Source organism: Syngnathus leptorhynchus, chromosome 7, assembly GCF_054491065.1.
Source record: "Syngnathus leptorhynchus isolate UIUO chromosome 7, UIUO_Slep, whole genome shotgun sequence".
Lineage (NCBI taxonomy): Eukaryota > Metazoa > Chordata > Actinopteri > Syngnathiformes > Syngnathidae > Syngnathus > Syngnathus leptorhynchus.
In genome coordinates this window covers 11,309,818-11,326,839 of record NC_141201.1, presented here as the reverse complement: position 1 = coordinate 11,326,839, position 17,022 = coordinate 11,309,818, and the positions used below count along the sequence as shown (strand labels likewise).

At 40.0% G+C, this 17,022-nt stretch overlaps 1 protein-coding gene across 1 annotated transcript; it reads right to left on the bottom strand.

Annotated features, from left to right (window-relative positions):
* Window positions 1-11,927: 11,927 nt before the first annotated feature.
* LOC147054751 (mRNA decay activator protein ZFP36) lies at window positions 11,928-14,616 on the bottom strand. The gene is made up of 2 exons (XM_085917107.1): window positions 14,461-14,616; window positions 11,928-14,145 (listed from the first exon to the last, which is right to left on the bottom strand). Exons 1-2 carry the CDS (start codon window positions 14,491-14,493, stop codon window positions 12,889-12,891), a joined length of 1,290 nt encoding a protein of 429 aa, XP_085773233.1. The 5' UTR covers window positions 14,494-14,616; the 3' UTR covers window positions 11,928-12,888.
* Between the last annotated feature and the right edge of the window lie 2,406 nt (window positions 14,617-17,022).

The following is a 17,022-nucleotide window of genomic DNA, read 5'->3' as shown; positions in this document are numbered from 1 at the left end:
AGGAGAGCAAGAGAGAAGTTAAAAGAAACTTTCAAACCGTGATAACATCAACAAATGTCAACACGGAGACTGGCGTGGAAAAGGGACGCGGTATTTTCGAGAGGAGGGTCATTTGTTTGGGTGGATAGAAGCAAAGGAGGAATCAGTTTTGTTGGAGGGATCATCAGACCTGCAGGCTCCCACAGCACATGCATGTGAAACGACTATATTGCAAAATCGAAATTTAAATACAGTCGTATGCAAAAGTTTGGGCACCCCTAATAATTTTTATGATTTTCCTTTATAAATCAATGGTTGTTTGGATCAACATCCATCCATTTTCTGAACCGCTTTGTCCCCACGGGGGTCGCGGGCGTGCTAGAGCCTATCCCAGCCGTCATCGGGCAGCAGGCGGGGGACACCCTGAACCGGTTGCCAGCCAATCGCAGGGCACACAGAGACGAACAACCATCCGCACTTGCACTCATAACTAGGGATAATTTTCTTCAATTGTCCTACCAAGCATGTTTTTGGGATGTGGGAGGAAACCGGAGTGCCCGGAGAAAACCCACGCGGACACGGGGAGAACATACAAACTCCACACAGGGAGGGCCGGAGGTGGAATCAAACCCACACCCTCCTAACTGTGAGGCGGACGTGCTACCCAGTGCGCCATCGAGCCGCCTGTTTGGATCAACAATTTCAGTTAAATATATCATGTAACAGACAAAAACTGATACGTATTTGTGAAGTGAAATGAAATTCATAGGATTTACAGAAAGTGTGCAATCATTACTTGAACACAAGTAGGCAGGTGCATACATTTGGGCACCCCAACAAAAAAATGATATCAATATTTAGTAGATCCTCCTCTTGCAGAAATAACAGCCTTCTTCACACTTCTTATAGCTTCCAATGAGAGTCTGGATTCTGGTTAAAGGTATTTTTGACCATTCTTCCGGACAAAATATCTCCAGTTCAGTCAGGTTTGATGGCCTCCGAACATGGACAGCCCGCTTTAAATCACACCACTGATTTTCAATAATATTCAGGTCAGGGGACTGAGATGACCATTCCATGAATGAAGCTTTACAAGATCACGCAAGAGTATTATACTGCCCTCTGCTGGAACATGAACATGAAGGACACGTGATTGTTATTCACATTATTGTTTTAACAATTTACATTAGCCTTGTATGATGCGCTCCCACGGACTTGTCATTTCATCGCATCACTGACTTTCAGTTGGTTTATTTTATATTTCAGTCTCATCCCACAAACAGTTAATGAATAAATAAGTAAGTAAATAAATAAATAAAGAGGGTTAGAAACAATTGATAATAGAGAGAATTATGATTGCCAATTAAATTACCAAGGGAAGTCATACATTTACTTGCGTGAACAAATTAACAATGAGACTTTACTTACGTCTCAGCAGGCAAGAGTGACTATAGTATTTGTTTTAAATGAATGACAGGGGGAGCTGTTGCCCCATTTCTGTACGCGTTTTTTTTTTTTAATTAGATGGAAACGTGGATTTAAATCCTGCCCCGGGTTGTGTAAGTGTCGCTCTTTATGTCTGTCCAATGCAAAACACATTGAAAAAGTGCATGCTGTGAGATAAATGAAAGGGAGTCAGAATCTATTTTTTTTTTTCAAACAACTTACACAAGCCTTGTCCTTGGAAGTGAGCTACACAACTTGTGTTATTCGAGCAACCAGTCCCGAGGATTGTCCTGAACCCAAAATAAAACATTGACAAATCTTTGTTTCAATAACAGGCCAATAGCACTGTAGGTTTATGTCTACTTAGCCTAATGTAGATTTTTGTCTACTTAATGAGTGACCACGTTACATAACCAGGCGTATAACCAGCTCAGGAACTAATAAATAATATGCACAATAACAGTAAAACAATCTTCATCCAACTCGCCTGTATTATTGCCTGTAATCAGGATTGGAACAAAAACAGATTTGTTTTGCATTGAGAAAGAACACTGACTCAAGAGCAGAAGTAACAGTATCGTAAATAAGTGAGGGGATTGAAAATATTTGGCTAGCTAAATACAGTAAAGGTGCCACAATGTGTTTTTGTTTGTAATAAATTGTTTAAAAAAAAATAAATAAAAAAAGCATTGTTCAAAGCCCTTAACCTGGACGCTAGGCTGGGTGAAGAGCTGCCATTTCCAAGAAATGTCCATAGTCCGACCGCCAGACTGCACAAAAGCATGTCAAAGCCACAAGGAAAGTGGATCAGCAGCATTAGCATTAGGTAAAAGTGTTATGAGGGTGATGGCGTGTTGGCGCCACAAGTAAAATTTTGTGTCCCCCCCCCCCCCCCCCCACAAGAAGCAGAATATCAACTAGGGTGGGTGTTAAGTGTACAAAACTATAATTCTTCATCTTTTGTTGACAGATGAATGTCAGAGACCTTGGAACCGTGAAAACGTCTTCTCAAAAATAGGCATAAAAGATTCATCTGTTTCTTTTCCTTGTGAAATATAGGAACCAAGGCTACTAGGTATTGACATTTGACATTTTACATGAGTAACAGCACTGTTCTACAATTAAAAAGAACAGAGTCAACATAAGTATGTACTGAATACATATTTGCGTGCACATGTTTATCACAGTTTGACCCTGTCCTTGTCCTGAGAAAAGTGAGTCAGGAAGTTTGGGAGTGAACTTTCTGCTGCAATGAATGTTTACCAAGTTTGCAAAAATCTACTTTACTCCGACCAGATTCAAACCCTTGTATGTGTTGGCCATGAAAGCTTTAATAACTATCTTACTTTTCTTTCTATCATCTATTCATGCACCTGTGCGAGGGAGGGTATTTTGCTACTTATTGGGGAGAAAAATTTGATTTTAACAATGTTTTATTTGCTGAGATCTGATGGAAAATAGGGTTACGTATGATAAAGTGTGTCGTGTGTGCCAAACGACTATTCCCAGTGTGTATATTCACACACTGTTCTCATGTAACTGTATCTAAGCAACCATTCATAATATTGATCACTGTTTGATCAGACTCATATTGATGAATGTGGGGCTTTTACTTCACCGGACGGTGTCTAGGCAACGTTTAATTAACGTGTGCAGCTGCAAGTTTGTGGGGGCCTCACTGACCTGTTTACCTCCACCGAAAACCTCCTTTTCAAATGGGTTTCTACTGCATAGTTCTAGGGACAGTTGCTGTAATGGTGTAAACGTGACTATGACTAGTTATTTGTCTCTTTGTGCCATATGATTGACATGCTACCAGTCCAGGGTGAATTCCCCATTTCACCCAAAGTCAGCAGAGTTAGTCTCCACCTCTTTTTTTATCTTGAAAAGGATGAGTGGTATAGAACATGGATGGATGGATGATTCAAATGACACAATTCTACTAATGCAACTACAGTGTAAGTCAGTGCTTTTCAATCATTTTTGTTACACCCTCCAGGAAGAAGTATTTCCCGCTCCAACTCTCCAGCACGACAATAAATATTATCTTGTCTATTAATTGTCATAAACACACCTCTGTAGAACATTGTATCTCTATTGACATGAAAAAAGAAACTATATAGTCAAGCCCCCAACTTTATCTAGTGTATTTCCAACAGGGATGGGCCAACATCAAGTGATTTTACTTTGAAACTCAAAAACACGATTGCATATATTTAGGCGTCACCGGTTTGTTTTTCTCAGCGTTGTACTTTAGCTATTGCAGTGCAAACATTAGGTGGTTGTGAAAGATGATAAAAAAACAACATGCTCGATGACTGCGCTTCATTGTGCTGCTCACTGGCAAAATGGGGTAAGCAAGCAGGATGTAACCCCCCCCCCAAAAAAACAACCTACTGCTGTTATCTTGCTTGTTGACATATTGTTTGACCACTAAGCCAAACAACGATCCTACGTCAATCAGCTTCCTCTTTCTTACAGTCGTTAGTACCTCACAACCAGCATCACGCTAAAAAAACCACTTCCCATATGAAGTGTGGCAATTTAGAAAATGCTACCACATTATGTTTCCATCATTTCCAGGCCACTTTTACTGCCATCCTAAACTACAGAGAAAAGTATTGAGACACACATCCACAACACACTTAAGAAGTGAAAACTGAAAAAAACAGATATGGAACTCCATATAACAGCTTCCATCTTTTGGGGAAGACTTTCTACAAGGTTTGTAAGCGTGTCTATGGGAGTTTTTGCCCTTTTATCCCCAGTAACATTTGTGAAGTCAGAGGCCACTGTGTCATTCATTCCAAAGTGTTTGAATTAGCTTGAGACCACATTCCAGTGAAGTTATTTCACAATAAAGTCATCCGTGCTTGTCTTTGTGAACCTTGCTTTGTGTGCTGGGACAGAGTCATGATGAAGAAAGAAACATGCCCCAAACTGTGTGCACCAATTTGAAATAATTGACACAGGTAACAAATTAATCCAACCCCACAACTGATTGATTAAATCAAACGTGTATAATTGGAGCATTATTGAGCAGTCTTATCTTGAGGGCACCAGACAAAGTCAGGTTCAAGCAGCACCAGAAGCAAAATATGCAGTTGGGTTGCAGTTGGCCATTGATGTCACCTTACTTTCTCACAGGCAGTGGTGATATGGGTGATTAGAAAAATGCGAATTTTTGATTTTGTGTTATTTGCCATACACACAAAGAGGAAAACAACATCCTGGATAGCTGTGAATTGCAGTGCAATTACCTTGAGCAAAAACCGTAAAACCTGAAAATACTTCACATGAAATTTGACCCATATGGTGACCCTGCAATTAAAGTCCCAAAATACAAGTGCTCCAAAGGACAAAAAAAAAAAAAGTCGTGACCAAACAATGTCTGCCACGGTGTGTATAACTGATGAACAGACATCTATAAATCAAACACGTAGACTGAAGTATTTATATTTTTTTCGTCAGATCAATCTTTTTCATCCAACAAAATCTATATATTATGTATTAAGCCGAACAACATTTAAAATAAATTGATTTATTACACATATGACAATATGTCTTGTCATGAATTATACCGTTTTTATAATAAATTTTGAGTTTCCCCATCTGCAATCTGGAAGGTAAACTTTCATATACTGATGATATTTAAGAAAACAATATTGCCTAAACAACTGGTAAATGATTTTGAAAAGCAATGTCCAGTGAACCTTTGTCATGTTTCAAACAAATAAACTGTTTCATTGACACGGTTTGAATTCATCGGTCAGAAATGAGTTACTTATGCAACATCTTATGTTCAGCATTGTTAGTGACGGCTAGGACAGAGCAAGACCTTATAAATCATTTACTTCATGAAATTACCATCTTGGTACTTCAGTTAGAAACCTGGAAACATTTATCACTCACGAGTTCTCTCAAGTCTGTCACCAGAATATCACCAAGGCCCCTCTGTGCAATCTGTGAACAAATACAAACCACAATCTCAAGGTGCAAATGAAAACTCTTGACGGGACAATGAATGCATTGACTTTGAAGACTTACATCATATGAAGTCTGAAAAGACAACTGATGTGATTGTTGCTGACCGAGCTGCCTCTTTCCATTGAGTGTGACAAGGTACAGCCGGCAAGTTGGCTCATGAGGCTCTTCTGCTTTTCCATGATGCTTATATTTATGAGAAGGAATTCTGCTTCACCCTGCACTGTGCTGGTGTCACTTTGTATTCCTGGGATCACAGCCAAGAATACACATACTCTAAAGTCATTCCTTTTCTCCCCATAACACACACACACACATACACACACATGCAGACCTTTAACCACTCAATTTTCAATCCACCTGTTTAAACATAGCTGTGTGTGTACAATATGTGCATGTGTGTGTAAGTGTGTGTGTGTGTGTGTGTGTGTGTGTGTGTGTGTGTGTGTGAGAGAGAGAGAGAACGATCCCTAACAGAGAGGTCTATTGTCCGCCAGGTTAAGACGTGTGTGCTGTGTCATGAGTTGGCTTGGCAGTCACAAGATCTGATTTTAGCCTAAAACAAATGCAGTGGACCTGAATTAACAAACTCTCTGAAAGGAAGCAGCTGAGCTACTACGGCTTCAGCAGTCTGGCTTTGTTGGGATAAGAACATACTGTATATCACAATACAAGAAATACTACTGTACGTTTGACTGAATATAGACATATATGGAGTAAAAAAACACATTTATTATCTATTTCTCTATTTATTAATAGATTAATTGTTTTTAGATGTAGTTGTATTTAGAATTGTTCAAAATCCCTGAATTTCATCCTCTCGGCATTTTTATTAGAAATTGCTCTCTTCAATTTTAAGTTCTACAATTGGTAAGTGACATTATAAGGATTCTTTTCAGTTGAACCTTTGGATATCTTTTTTTTTTTTAAATGAGTGTGTATCATTTAATTTGTTGTTTAACTGTGATATGAGGTTTGTAGTTTCTCAATCAGTCATGTAAAGTTTGTTAAAGGGTTGTGGATCATTTTTCAAGTCCACAAATTAAGCATTTTCAGACAAGTTCACACCCTCGACTCATACATGTAACTTTCATTCGTTGGTGAGCATCTCTACACGCATCTCTACACGCAGCCACGTTGACTTCTTTTAATCCGAGTTTCAAACATTTTGTAATAAGATGATCTCCTCATAGTTTATATTGAATGTTATTTTGCTGTCAGCACAGAACGCCGTGTTCCCATGTGCCTTCTCACACATCTGTTTGTAATAAGCGTAGCGACACGGGAATCATTTATTTTCATACCAAGTTACGAAAAGTACATAAAAACAGGAAGCATGAAGTCTAAAAGCAGAAGCATGCACAGAGTGTGAGGGGGAACAGGAAGCGTGCAGTGAACATGTATGGGCCCATTGTGAAAGATCTGCTTTAATAACGCAAACAGCTGTAAAACAGCCTGAAGGGACTTTCTTTTTCTGCTCAACAGCAAACTTGCAAATGACCACACTAAAGATATCAATTGATTAGTTTGTCTGTTCTGTTATAACTAGACAACTTTCTCATATTTAAATCCAGTTCATTTTCAAAGACAGCCTTAAGCTGAAGGATGTGGAATGGAATTAATGTGTAAACAAGTCAATTAAGTGCAGTTAAAACAAACACGTGGGGTGTCAGGCCATAAGGTGTTTGAATTCTAAAATGTAGCACTGGTTGTGAAGGAGCTGAAAGTCCACCAGTGCAAGTCTATGAGCTTACTTTTTAGGGGTGCAAACCTCTAACTTAACCACAGGGGTGTCAAAGATTTTTTTTTTTCAAAGGCCATATAGTTATGGCTTCCCTCAGAGTGCCTTTATGACTGTGAAACCATATAAATGGACCACCCCAACATATTGTTACAAACAGTATAAAGAACAAATCAATAGATTATTCATTTTGAAATCAGAAGTTCAAAAATGATTCAATTCTTTTATTAAACTTATATTCAATTCATTTTTGAAACGATATAGTGACCCCAAGAAAATGCTCGCATTCAATGAATTGAATCCAACAATGATTCAGAGAGTTGCACACTGCTGTCCTATTTATAAACAATGATGACATCCACCACACCTATCCATTGAGCTCAGAATCTATTGGCCTGCAACTTGATCTAGTTCACCAAAATCTCATTGCACCACTTGCGCAACAACAGAGACCTGCTTCCAGTTGGTCCATAGTTTGGTCTATTTTAAATTGACAGTTAGTTGCGTAGAAAATAAAATGCCCCTAGTCTGCTGAAATGGCCAGCATGACGCAGGGCAGTCTACCAAAGTCCCAAACACATCACCACGATAATCAAAACACATCAATTTTCATGCCCCAGCGCACGTTTGCTGTCTCTAAAATACATTCTATTGTACATGAAGTACCGTTCAAAAGTTTGGGGTCATTTAGAAATGTCCTTATTTTTAAAATACAATCACTATTTTCCAATGAGGGTAGCATTGAACTAATCTGGTATACACTCTATACATTGTTAATGTGGACTTCTAGCTGCAAATGCCTTTTTTTTCATTTTTATGCAATATCTACATACGTAAAAGCCCATTTTCAGCAACCATACCTCCAGTGTTCGATTGGTCCATTGTGTTTGTTAATTGTGTTAGAAGGCTAACGGATGATGAGAAAACCCTTGAAAACTTACTTACTTTTCATGGAAAACGCAAAATTGTCTGACTGACCCCCAAACCTTTGAATGGTAGTGTATTTCTCTTTTATAACACTACCACGAGAAAAGGTGTCTCCGGACACACTGGCAAAGTATATCAAATGCTGTAATGCTTTTTACACAGCGCTTGCTCATCTATTTTCACTTCCATTCTGCAAAATAGGAAGAACACAAGAAATCTGTGGAGACTTCTTAATCATGATATATAACATGACAAAACACATAAACAGTTATGTGAAATAAGTCATACACATCACAAATGCTGATGATAAAAGGGATTGTGTGCCAATCGCGACAGACTTGATTTTGTCCAATCAAAGGATGAAAAATGCTATAAGCCATTGATTGGACCTTCTGAGAAGAATTTGATATCTGATTGCTATCATTTAAATTACGCTTGACAGCAATACTTAAACTGAAGGCCTTGGACAGATGAAATTGACACAGCAACACTTTGAGCCTGAAATCTGGACAGAAGAAATCCAACATACACATATAAGCATTGAGTGTTACGAATAAATTAACGGAATTTATTGGTACTCATATTAGAATGAAGTTGTAAATATAGGTTGCGGGACTTATTTTTAGACCAGCAGGGACAACCTTCCTGGCCTAGATTGCTCTCCACATTCTTAATAAATGTGGAGTTTCCAGTTATGTAGAGAGGTGTAAAATAATAAGGCTTTTTTTTTTGTTTTATGGAATCTCATAAATTGCACCGGAAAGTGAGCATTAAAACTGCACAAATAAAAAAGTGAAGCCGTCAACAAGGGAGAGTTCAGGGATTTTTACTGCCTTCCACTTCACGGCTCACCCCCCCCCCCCACCCCACCCTTACACTCCCCACTCTCCCCCAAAGTCTCCTCCCACTGTTCCCTGGGTTTGCGTCACAGCAGCAGCTCTGGCGCAGGAGTGAGGTCGAAGAGAAGAGAGCAGGAGGCGGGACGAGCTCAGGCCTGTGGCGAGGAATGTGTCAGAGGGAGCGAACATGGCTAAAAAAGGATCGCACTTCCACTCTGCCGCTGCTGTGATGTCACTTCTCAAACATTTCCTTCTTCCTTCCCCACCATTCCAACTTGTTGATGTAGCACTTTCTTTCTCATTTCTTCTTAATTTTGGCTATCATCATCTTTGTCGAAATAAGTAGGCAACTATGCAAAACTGGGTCTTTTAAAAATACTATGCAGAGCTTAATGGAGGTGAAATTCAGCTTATGATCTAATTACAGTCAGGAAGAAAGCAAGGAATGAACTGAAGCATGTTTCATGGAAATGCAGAGGCAACATAATAACATGGGGGAAAGGGACTGTGTCAAAGTGCAAGGTACTGTGCTCGGTGCATTAACCTCCCGCTTGTTTAATATGTTGGAGTAAATAATGGTAGGTAACTGATGTCTGATGACCTCGTGAGTAAAGGAGAAGTTACCTAATTCCTTTTGTCATTCCCTGAAGGTTTGACGGCAGTAGACGATTAATTGCTCAATCATTTATGCTCATCCAGAAACCGTGACGATGTTTTGAAAGGAGTGTTCGAGCTGTATTGTTATTAACTACAATAAATTAATAAAACACAGACGTGCACAGGCACACACAAGCCCAAAAGATTTACGACTTCTATCCTGGTGTCTCGTTGCCTCGGGTGGAAAAGCTTCAACAGAATTCCTGAGAGGAACTCTCACCTGGTGGCACGTACAAAGTCATGCTCTTCTACGCCTGAACACTTTTTTTCCCAGGGGAGTTGGTGTACTTTCACCTTTTCTAATCTCCTTTTCTTGTACCTTTAATCCGCCTTGTCAAACATTTTTTATACTTTCTGACACCACAGTGGGGCTCAGCTACTTCTGTGGATTTGATTCACTGTTTTCAATATGATTTTAACCATGTAGTTTTTAAAGGTAAATCTTTTTTTTTTTCATCATCAGTAGACCTGTTACAATATATGTTTTTGTGTTCAGGGTATTAGATGTTGAATTCATTTCTACTTGCGTATCTCTTGTACTTTCATCCATATCGAGTGTGTGCGTGTACGTGTGTGCATGTGTGCGTGTGTAGGTGGAGACGTAAAGGCTCAGCTGACATGGGTGAAAGGTTTCGACAGTAACAGCTTTGCGGTTGATTATTAACAGCTCCACAGCGGCTGTTGGTAATCTTTGCACTGTGTTGATAAGGTGCAGGGTTTAGATTATGTAGTATGAAGCAAGGAAGGAATATACAAAAAGATAAGTGGCCTTAATTACCGTATATGAAATTCTGTATTTCGTGAGGGAAGAACCGAGCCCTTACGAGAAAGATTGGCGAAGGTTTGTGAGTCGTGGCGAATTGTGCTTCCATGACAGGATTCGTTCAAGGTCGTAAACGTTTCACAGTTGTTCGCTAACATTTCTAATCTTGTTCCTTGCCACAAGAGCATGTTAGAAAAAAATCCTCATGAAAAGTACAGGTGACCTTGAACAAACTGAGATGAACCCTGATGAAAAATCAAAATGTCAAAAGTGTATATAATACATTATAAATGACTGCTGAGCTAAACTGTGCGAACACAGTTTGGTGAACTTTCACCATTGAACTTGCTGTTACAATCTACAGCTCTAAGTGAACGCTCTCACAAACACTCAGGCGCTGATCCATTCTTTCAGCCTTCACTGTTTACACATTGTGGACCACACATTGTTGATCGTCATGGTAACACATCCTGCCTTCATTACAAAGAGGAACTGGGTTTACTTTTGGTCAAGACAACGCATACTAGCAACCATAGCCCAGATCCACAGGTTTGATTCTGGGTGTTCTTACATTGGAGTTAAGATGTGGTATTAACACAGGAAAGATGATTGATGAAACTGTCCAGTTCTAGCGAAAAGTAATGGTCACAACTCCCATAATACCATTGTACCTTACGAAGGCAGAACGCTTTCATGCAGTAGGGCAGTGTACATCCGGCCAAGTAGTGTGTTTATCAAATTCCTAAACACATGAAACCAGACCATTGCCCTGGCATGAAAATGACAATGTGCCCATTTTTATGCCGAGTGCAGTTACCAAATTGTCAAACGAGTATGGGCACAAGATGTAGGACTTGCGCTGGCACAAACATGATATTATGCCTGTTTTTATCAAATGTAGCACAAAGAGTCGAGTGCTTTGACAATATTTTGCTGGGCATTTTGCTTTGGAGACGGTTTGCTCAATACAAGGCCAAACTGGGAGTTTTTAAGCGGAAATTTCAACACAGGATTTTCATGAAATTTCAACACCGTGATAGATTTTGCTGACAATGACAATACGGATCAGAGAGAAGCAATGATTCATATGGTTGAAAAGCAAGCAAAGCAAATAACACTGCTGCTTTTATGGGAAGTGAAATGTTTTAAAACAAAATTCTGAAGTTTTATGCCCCATTTCTATTGTATTGTACCAGCAAATTTGTAGCACCTCTGTTACATAAAAACTGAATGTCACTATTCATGGGAAGAAGGGCCAGTTACCAGTAAGCTGAGTGAAGAATTGTGCCGTGTAAAAGACACATTACAGTAATTTCAAATGATTCTGTTTAACCCTCAGTATAATCAACAGTTAGCATTAACATCAACAAATACTTTTGGAAATTATATGATGTTCTATTTCTAGTTAGCAATTTTCATTTTCCTGCGTACTAGTTTTTATTAGTTTAGTAAAAACAAACAAACTGAAATATCTATGTGCAAGATAAATTGCAAATTAAAAATGAATGTGTGTACTATATGTGTTGTATCTCGCATATTACTTGTGGAATTGTTTGCAAGAACAACCAAGGACAAAAAACAGAACACAAACTCATTTTCTTATTCAGGAATTTATTTAGACACTTTTGGACGATTAAAAATATAAGATTCTTTTTTTTTTTTAACTCCCTTTTATCACATTGGTAATTCACAGACCTTGGAATAATTCTTCATAAATAAAGTACAAAATACATCTTTTTATGTAAACAGCAATAAATATCATAATAAATATATTACTTTAAGTTAAACAATGCGAGGCAACCAATAACCAAAAGAATACTGTGTTCAAGTCCCTGAACCAGGCTGTCAATCAAACAGGGGACCTTAAAAGGGGTGTACAGGAGGGTGACATGAAGAAACCATCAAAGATTACAAAATGGTAAAGTGGGTCATGTATTTACATTTGACATATAATTTTCTGTTGCACACTTTGATCTTGCATCCGCTTGCACCCCTGGTCTCAGAAATAAGCGATGGTTACACGCACACAATCTCACAGGCCCACACACGCACGCACACACACACGCACGCACAAAGTAGAGTGAAGAGTGAAGCTTTGGTTGAATGCTACCGGGAGACGATATTCTCCCTCTCAATTTTGCTGTAAAGTGCATGTCACAGATAAAATGGCATCAATTAAACACGTGAGGTCTTTCTCATGAAGGCCACGGAATCAAACATACTGTTCTTGGCACTGCGGAGCACTGGCTTGTTAGGCAGGGAGAATATTTAAGGCACGATACCATTGATTGTCTCAACCGATGAGCCATTTTGATCACTACAAGTGTAAATTTGCAAACCAGCCAAATTGCTGGTATGGTCAAAATCTACAGAAGACCAAATAAGAAGGTCTCATTTGCTACACTGATCATGACAATTTGTCCAAGAGAAGTTCAGATTGGACAAACATGAATTAAGAACATTAAGTGTTATTGTGTCATCAAAAGTTGACTTGTCCTGATCAGTTCTGGTTCCGAAGAAAGACTAAACACAGTTTTCTTCTGTTATTTCCCTTAGTCGGACAAGGACAGGCGTTCAAAGACAGTGAGCCTCTTGGTGGCTGAGGCATCAAAGATGGGAGACTCAGACCCGCTGGAACCTCCACTGCTGCTGCTGTAGCTGTCTTCCAGGGAGTCCTCAGAGGAAAAACGCTGCAGACTAGCGTGCTTCATCGATCCAGCGAGGTTGGAAGCTCCAAATAAAGCATTGCTGTCCTGCTGGTTTCCATCTGTCGCCTTGGTAAAGCCTCTGCCGCTGTTGCTGTGCAAAACAGAGAAGTCGTTCCCGTGGCCACACATGCAGCGCGAGGCTTTTGGCTCCACTATGAGAGGAATGTTGTGGATGTCACCAGAGCTGGCGCGGGTTTGATGGTTGCCAAAGTGGAATGATGGTACTTCCCGCGTGAGGGAGTCACCAAACACTGGGGACATCAGATCTGGTGGAGGTGGAGACACTGAGGCAGCCCTGCTGAAGCCCAGGTTTGGATCAGTAAAGGACGTAGGGAATGAAGGCGGTGGGGAGGTCCGTGACGAGCCCAGGAACCCTGCAAAGCTCACACTCTGGCGGAGTTGGTGGCGTGGATTCTGACCATTGGTTGTGTTGGGAGTTGGTTGGCGTGGAGTCTGGAATTTGCCAGATGTTAGTTGGCCTCCACTGTTTTTTTCCTCGTGGATAAAGTGGCAGCGAGATCCATATGGGCAGTAGCCAAAGTTGTAGAAGGTTCTGCAGTGCTCTGTCTTGTACTTTGGGTGGCGGTACATTCCACGCAGCTCCGCTTCACCATGGGCAAACTGGCACTTGTTGCCATATTTACAGCTGCCTGTCTCCTGGAAGCCACGGCAGAGCTCAGTCTTGTAACGGTTGGAGGACAGCATGGGTGGCACCTGGGCGGGCAGGTTGGATGCGGGAGGGAAGCCTGGTGGAGGAGCCACAGTTGTGACAGGTCCTGAAGGGAAAGCGTCCAGGTTCTTGAATTGTCCCAAGGAAGAGAGCAGGGAGATGCTGGACTCAGTTAGGCTCATGGAGCGTCCTTGCATAGTGGATGCTTTAGTTTGGACACTGGGGGCCTGGCTCCAGATGTTTGATGACCAAAGCGAGCTGCCGCTGTCATCGTCAGTGATATGCTCAGTGCTAAAACTGAGATTGGCGGAGAGAGGTGGGGAGGGCGGCGCGAAGAACGAGGTGGATCGGTTCAGTCGACCCTGTCCTGGGACTTTGAGCTGAGATGGTCTTGGGAGCAAGGCATCATCAAGCGCCAGGTTCAAAAGGTTCTGTTGCAGATGGATTGATTCGTTAAAAACAGGCAATAAAACTCAAGGCATACTTTCTTTCAGCTCTTTGCTCTTTTCTATAGTGTACAGATTTCAGATACGAAAGGAACACCAAAAGTCCCGACTGAACATTCTTAGTCTTTAACATTAAGATATGACTGGAAGACATAACTCAAAGACATCCTCAATTGCTCAGATGGTTAGTTAACTGAAACAAATTGTCATATAACTAGTTTGGCAACACAACAGCCACCTTCCCAAGGCCCAAATGACAGAAGATAATTCAAAATAGTATTCTGGAAACAAGCGACTCACCTTTGTCAAAATATTGTCATGCATTTCAGACATGCTGTACCCTTTAGGCCGGGAGAGTTAACTCAGATCCTCTGTTCACCGTTTGATACCTGTGTCCAGAGCCAAGTATGCTGAGGTCCACTGGTGTGCAAGACTTTTTATGACTGCCTTAGAAACTCCTCCCCAAGTTGGGAGGAGTTTCCGCTGCTATGTTCCCGGATGTCCCTCCCTCCACCTCAAGTTTCATGTGAGGTCAGGGTTGGGCGTTTTTACAAAACAGACACAACATATACACGTATATACGTGCACACACACAAACACACACACACACACACGCACACACACGCACGCAGACGCGCGAGAAAACTGTAGCTGTGTGAACTGTGTCAGTTTTGTGGTTGTTTGAAATAAAATCCCTTCTAGCCTGCTGTCCAATGGGAGTGTATTTGTTTTTCCAATGAATGTGCACTATCTCTCCCTATTCTGTATGGCAATCCCTACGAATCATGAGAGGTTCTCCCCAGAGTGCGATAAGACAATTCAACCATGTGAAGTTTTTCACCATCTTAAGCACCCAGATGTGAAAAAGCGAAAAAAACAAGCAGCATTTGCCTTTTGCCATTTTGATCTTTCAGTAAGTCAAAACAACTTTCATTGCAAAAGCCCTGACAGAGACACGTAATGATACATTTGAGTATGTTTTTTTTTCATGACTAATGATAGGGTACCAGGAAGTGTCATAAATCATCGTGTGTAGGTGACTACTTACTGTATGGTTTCTGAGTGTTCTTACCCACTCAGCTGAAAAAGTTGAATCTTACGAGAATAGATTGGTTAATATTTCCCCCAAATTTCGCTTTCTGTTACGAATACAGCACGTCATGAATATTTCAACAAAATGGGTCCAAGAGGTATGCAAACACACCTATTGATTAGCAGATGTTGAAAGCATTTGGCAAAATAAATAAATAAATAAGCCAGAGAAGAACAACTTTGGCTTCTTTATTGTTCACATTGAACCACAATGAGGACATTTTTGAGGGTATTTTGGTTGAGGATTTGCATCCCATTTAACTTCGTGGGCCAAGTAGAAATAAACTTGTGGTCTGTTTTCTTTGACTGTTTAGAAAATACTGAAATTGAAAAAAAAAAAGAATAAAAAAAAAAACCCACCCCTCAAGCTGAAGATCTTTACCAGAAGATTATTGTTATCATGGTGAGTGGATTTCTTTTGTATGCGTGTGCTTTTTAATTGTCAGTTTCAAAGCAAGGACTACCACATATATGATTTTTCTTTAGCTTCTCAGATCATTTCTGGGAAGTGACAGCAGTTCCCTCAGTGGACAATTCTACTTCTAAGCTATGTTTGTGTTTTTTTCTCTTATCTGATTGTTTTGTAAATGGTTACCGCGTACACATATCGTACTATGTTCATCATTTCCAAAATTAGCTCAGTAACCCTACAACAACAAACAACATATTCATTCAGTTGCAGTTACAGTAAGCAGCTGTACTTCCAGAACAGTCTCATTTAAATGAACCTGTTGGTAGATTAGTCATCAAACCTCAGCGAACAAAGAACCAAGTGTGATTGGTGAGCAATTAAAGATATTTTTTTCTCTTCATAATAAATGTCAAAAATAACATACAGTAACTCACAAATTTGAACGAAGCCACAAATACAACTGCTTAAATAGTGATTCTTTCAGAAGCAGTAATTTATTTTGAGGCAAATTTGTGAATTGCCATAATCACTAACTTTACATTTTACCAGGTAATATTTCGGATTTGAGATTATGCAGTACTAAATTGCTTTCTCTATACGTTTTAAACAAGTGTTTGCTTGTAACTCATTGGTCTTTTTTGCAGTCCTATGGACAGACGGGCATACTGACAGAGGCCAGACGGGCCCCTCACGTCTACCAATTTAGAACTGTCGCAAGTTATAAATAGCCTGGCAAAATCTCAGCCTTACAGCATTGGACTCTTTGTAAACTGTCGTATGATGCTGGGTGTGGAACTGAATGGACACAAGTCGGGAGGTTTGTGGTGAAGCGCCGCGTATGTTTGTAGTATGTCATGTGTATTTCTGTGCCCATGCGTGTTAGTGGTTACCTCGCCCTACTTGTTTCTGTTATGCAATGCGCCTCAGTTACATGGAAAGTCACCCGAACAGGGAGGGGCCGTCACACATGCACCCATAGGTACTTATCTGTTTCCAGATAGTTGAATATTTTCCTTGATGAGTAATGGAGATTTTAATTCCAAAATTTCCACAGACCATGTAAGGTAAACTTAATGCACCATTCCATTATTAAAAGTATTAAGTATAATTGTTTTTAATTTACTTAAAAAAAACAGATAGTGATTACTGTTTTTTTTTGCTTATGATATTTCCAAACACCAGCCTCTCATTGTGATTTTCCTTTTTCATACATGTGTTGTCCTCTTTCTCGACGTGCGAGTACTCTAGCTGTGATTTACCACCCTGTTACGTAGTTTCTTAGAAAGAAATGAGTCTCATATTTTCATCATCCTTCTGAAGTCCTGGCTAAAGAAGTGTTTGGATGTCAAAACGAAATC

Bases quoted from the DNA above. Each gene is read 5' to 3' on its own strand.
- LOC147054751 (XM_085917107.1), bottom strand. From the start codon at position 14,493: ATGTCTGAAATGCATGACAATATTTTGACAAAG. The intron at 14,146-14,460 runs GTGAGTCGCTTG...CATCTGCAACAG, and splicing joins ATGACAATATTTTGACAAAG to AACCTTTTGAACCTGGCGCT.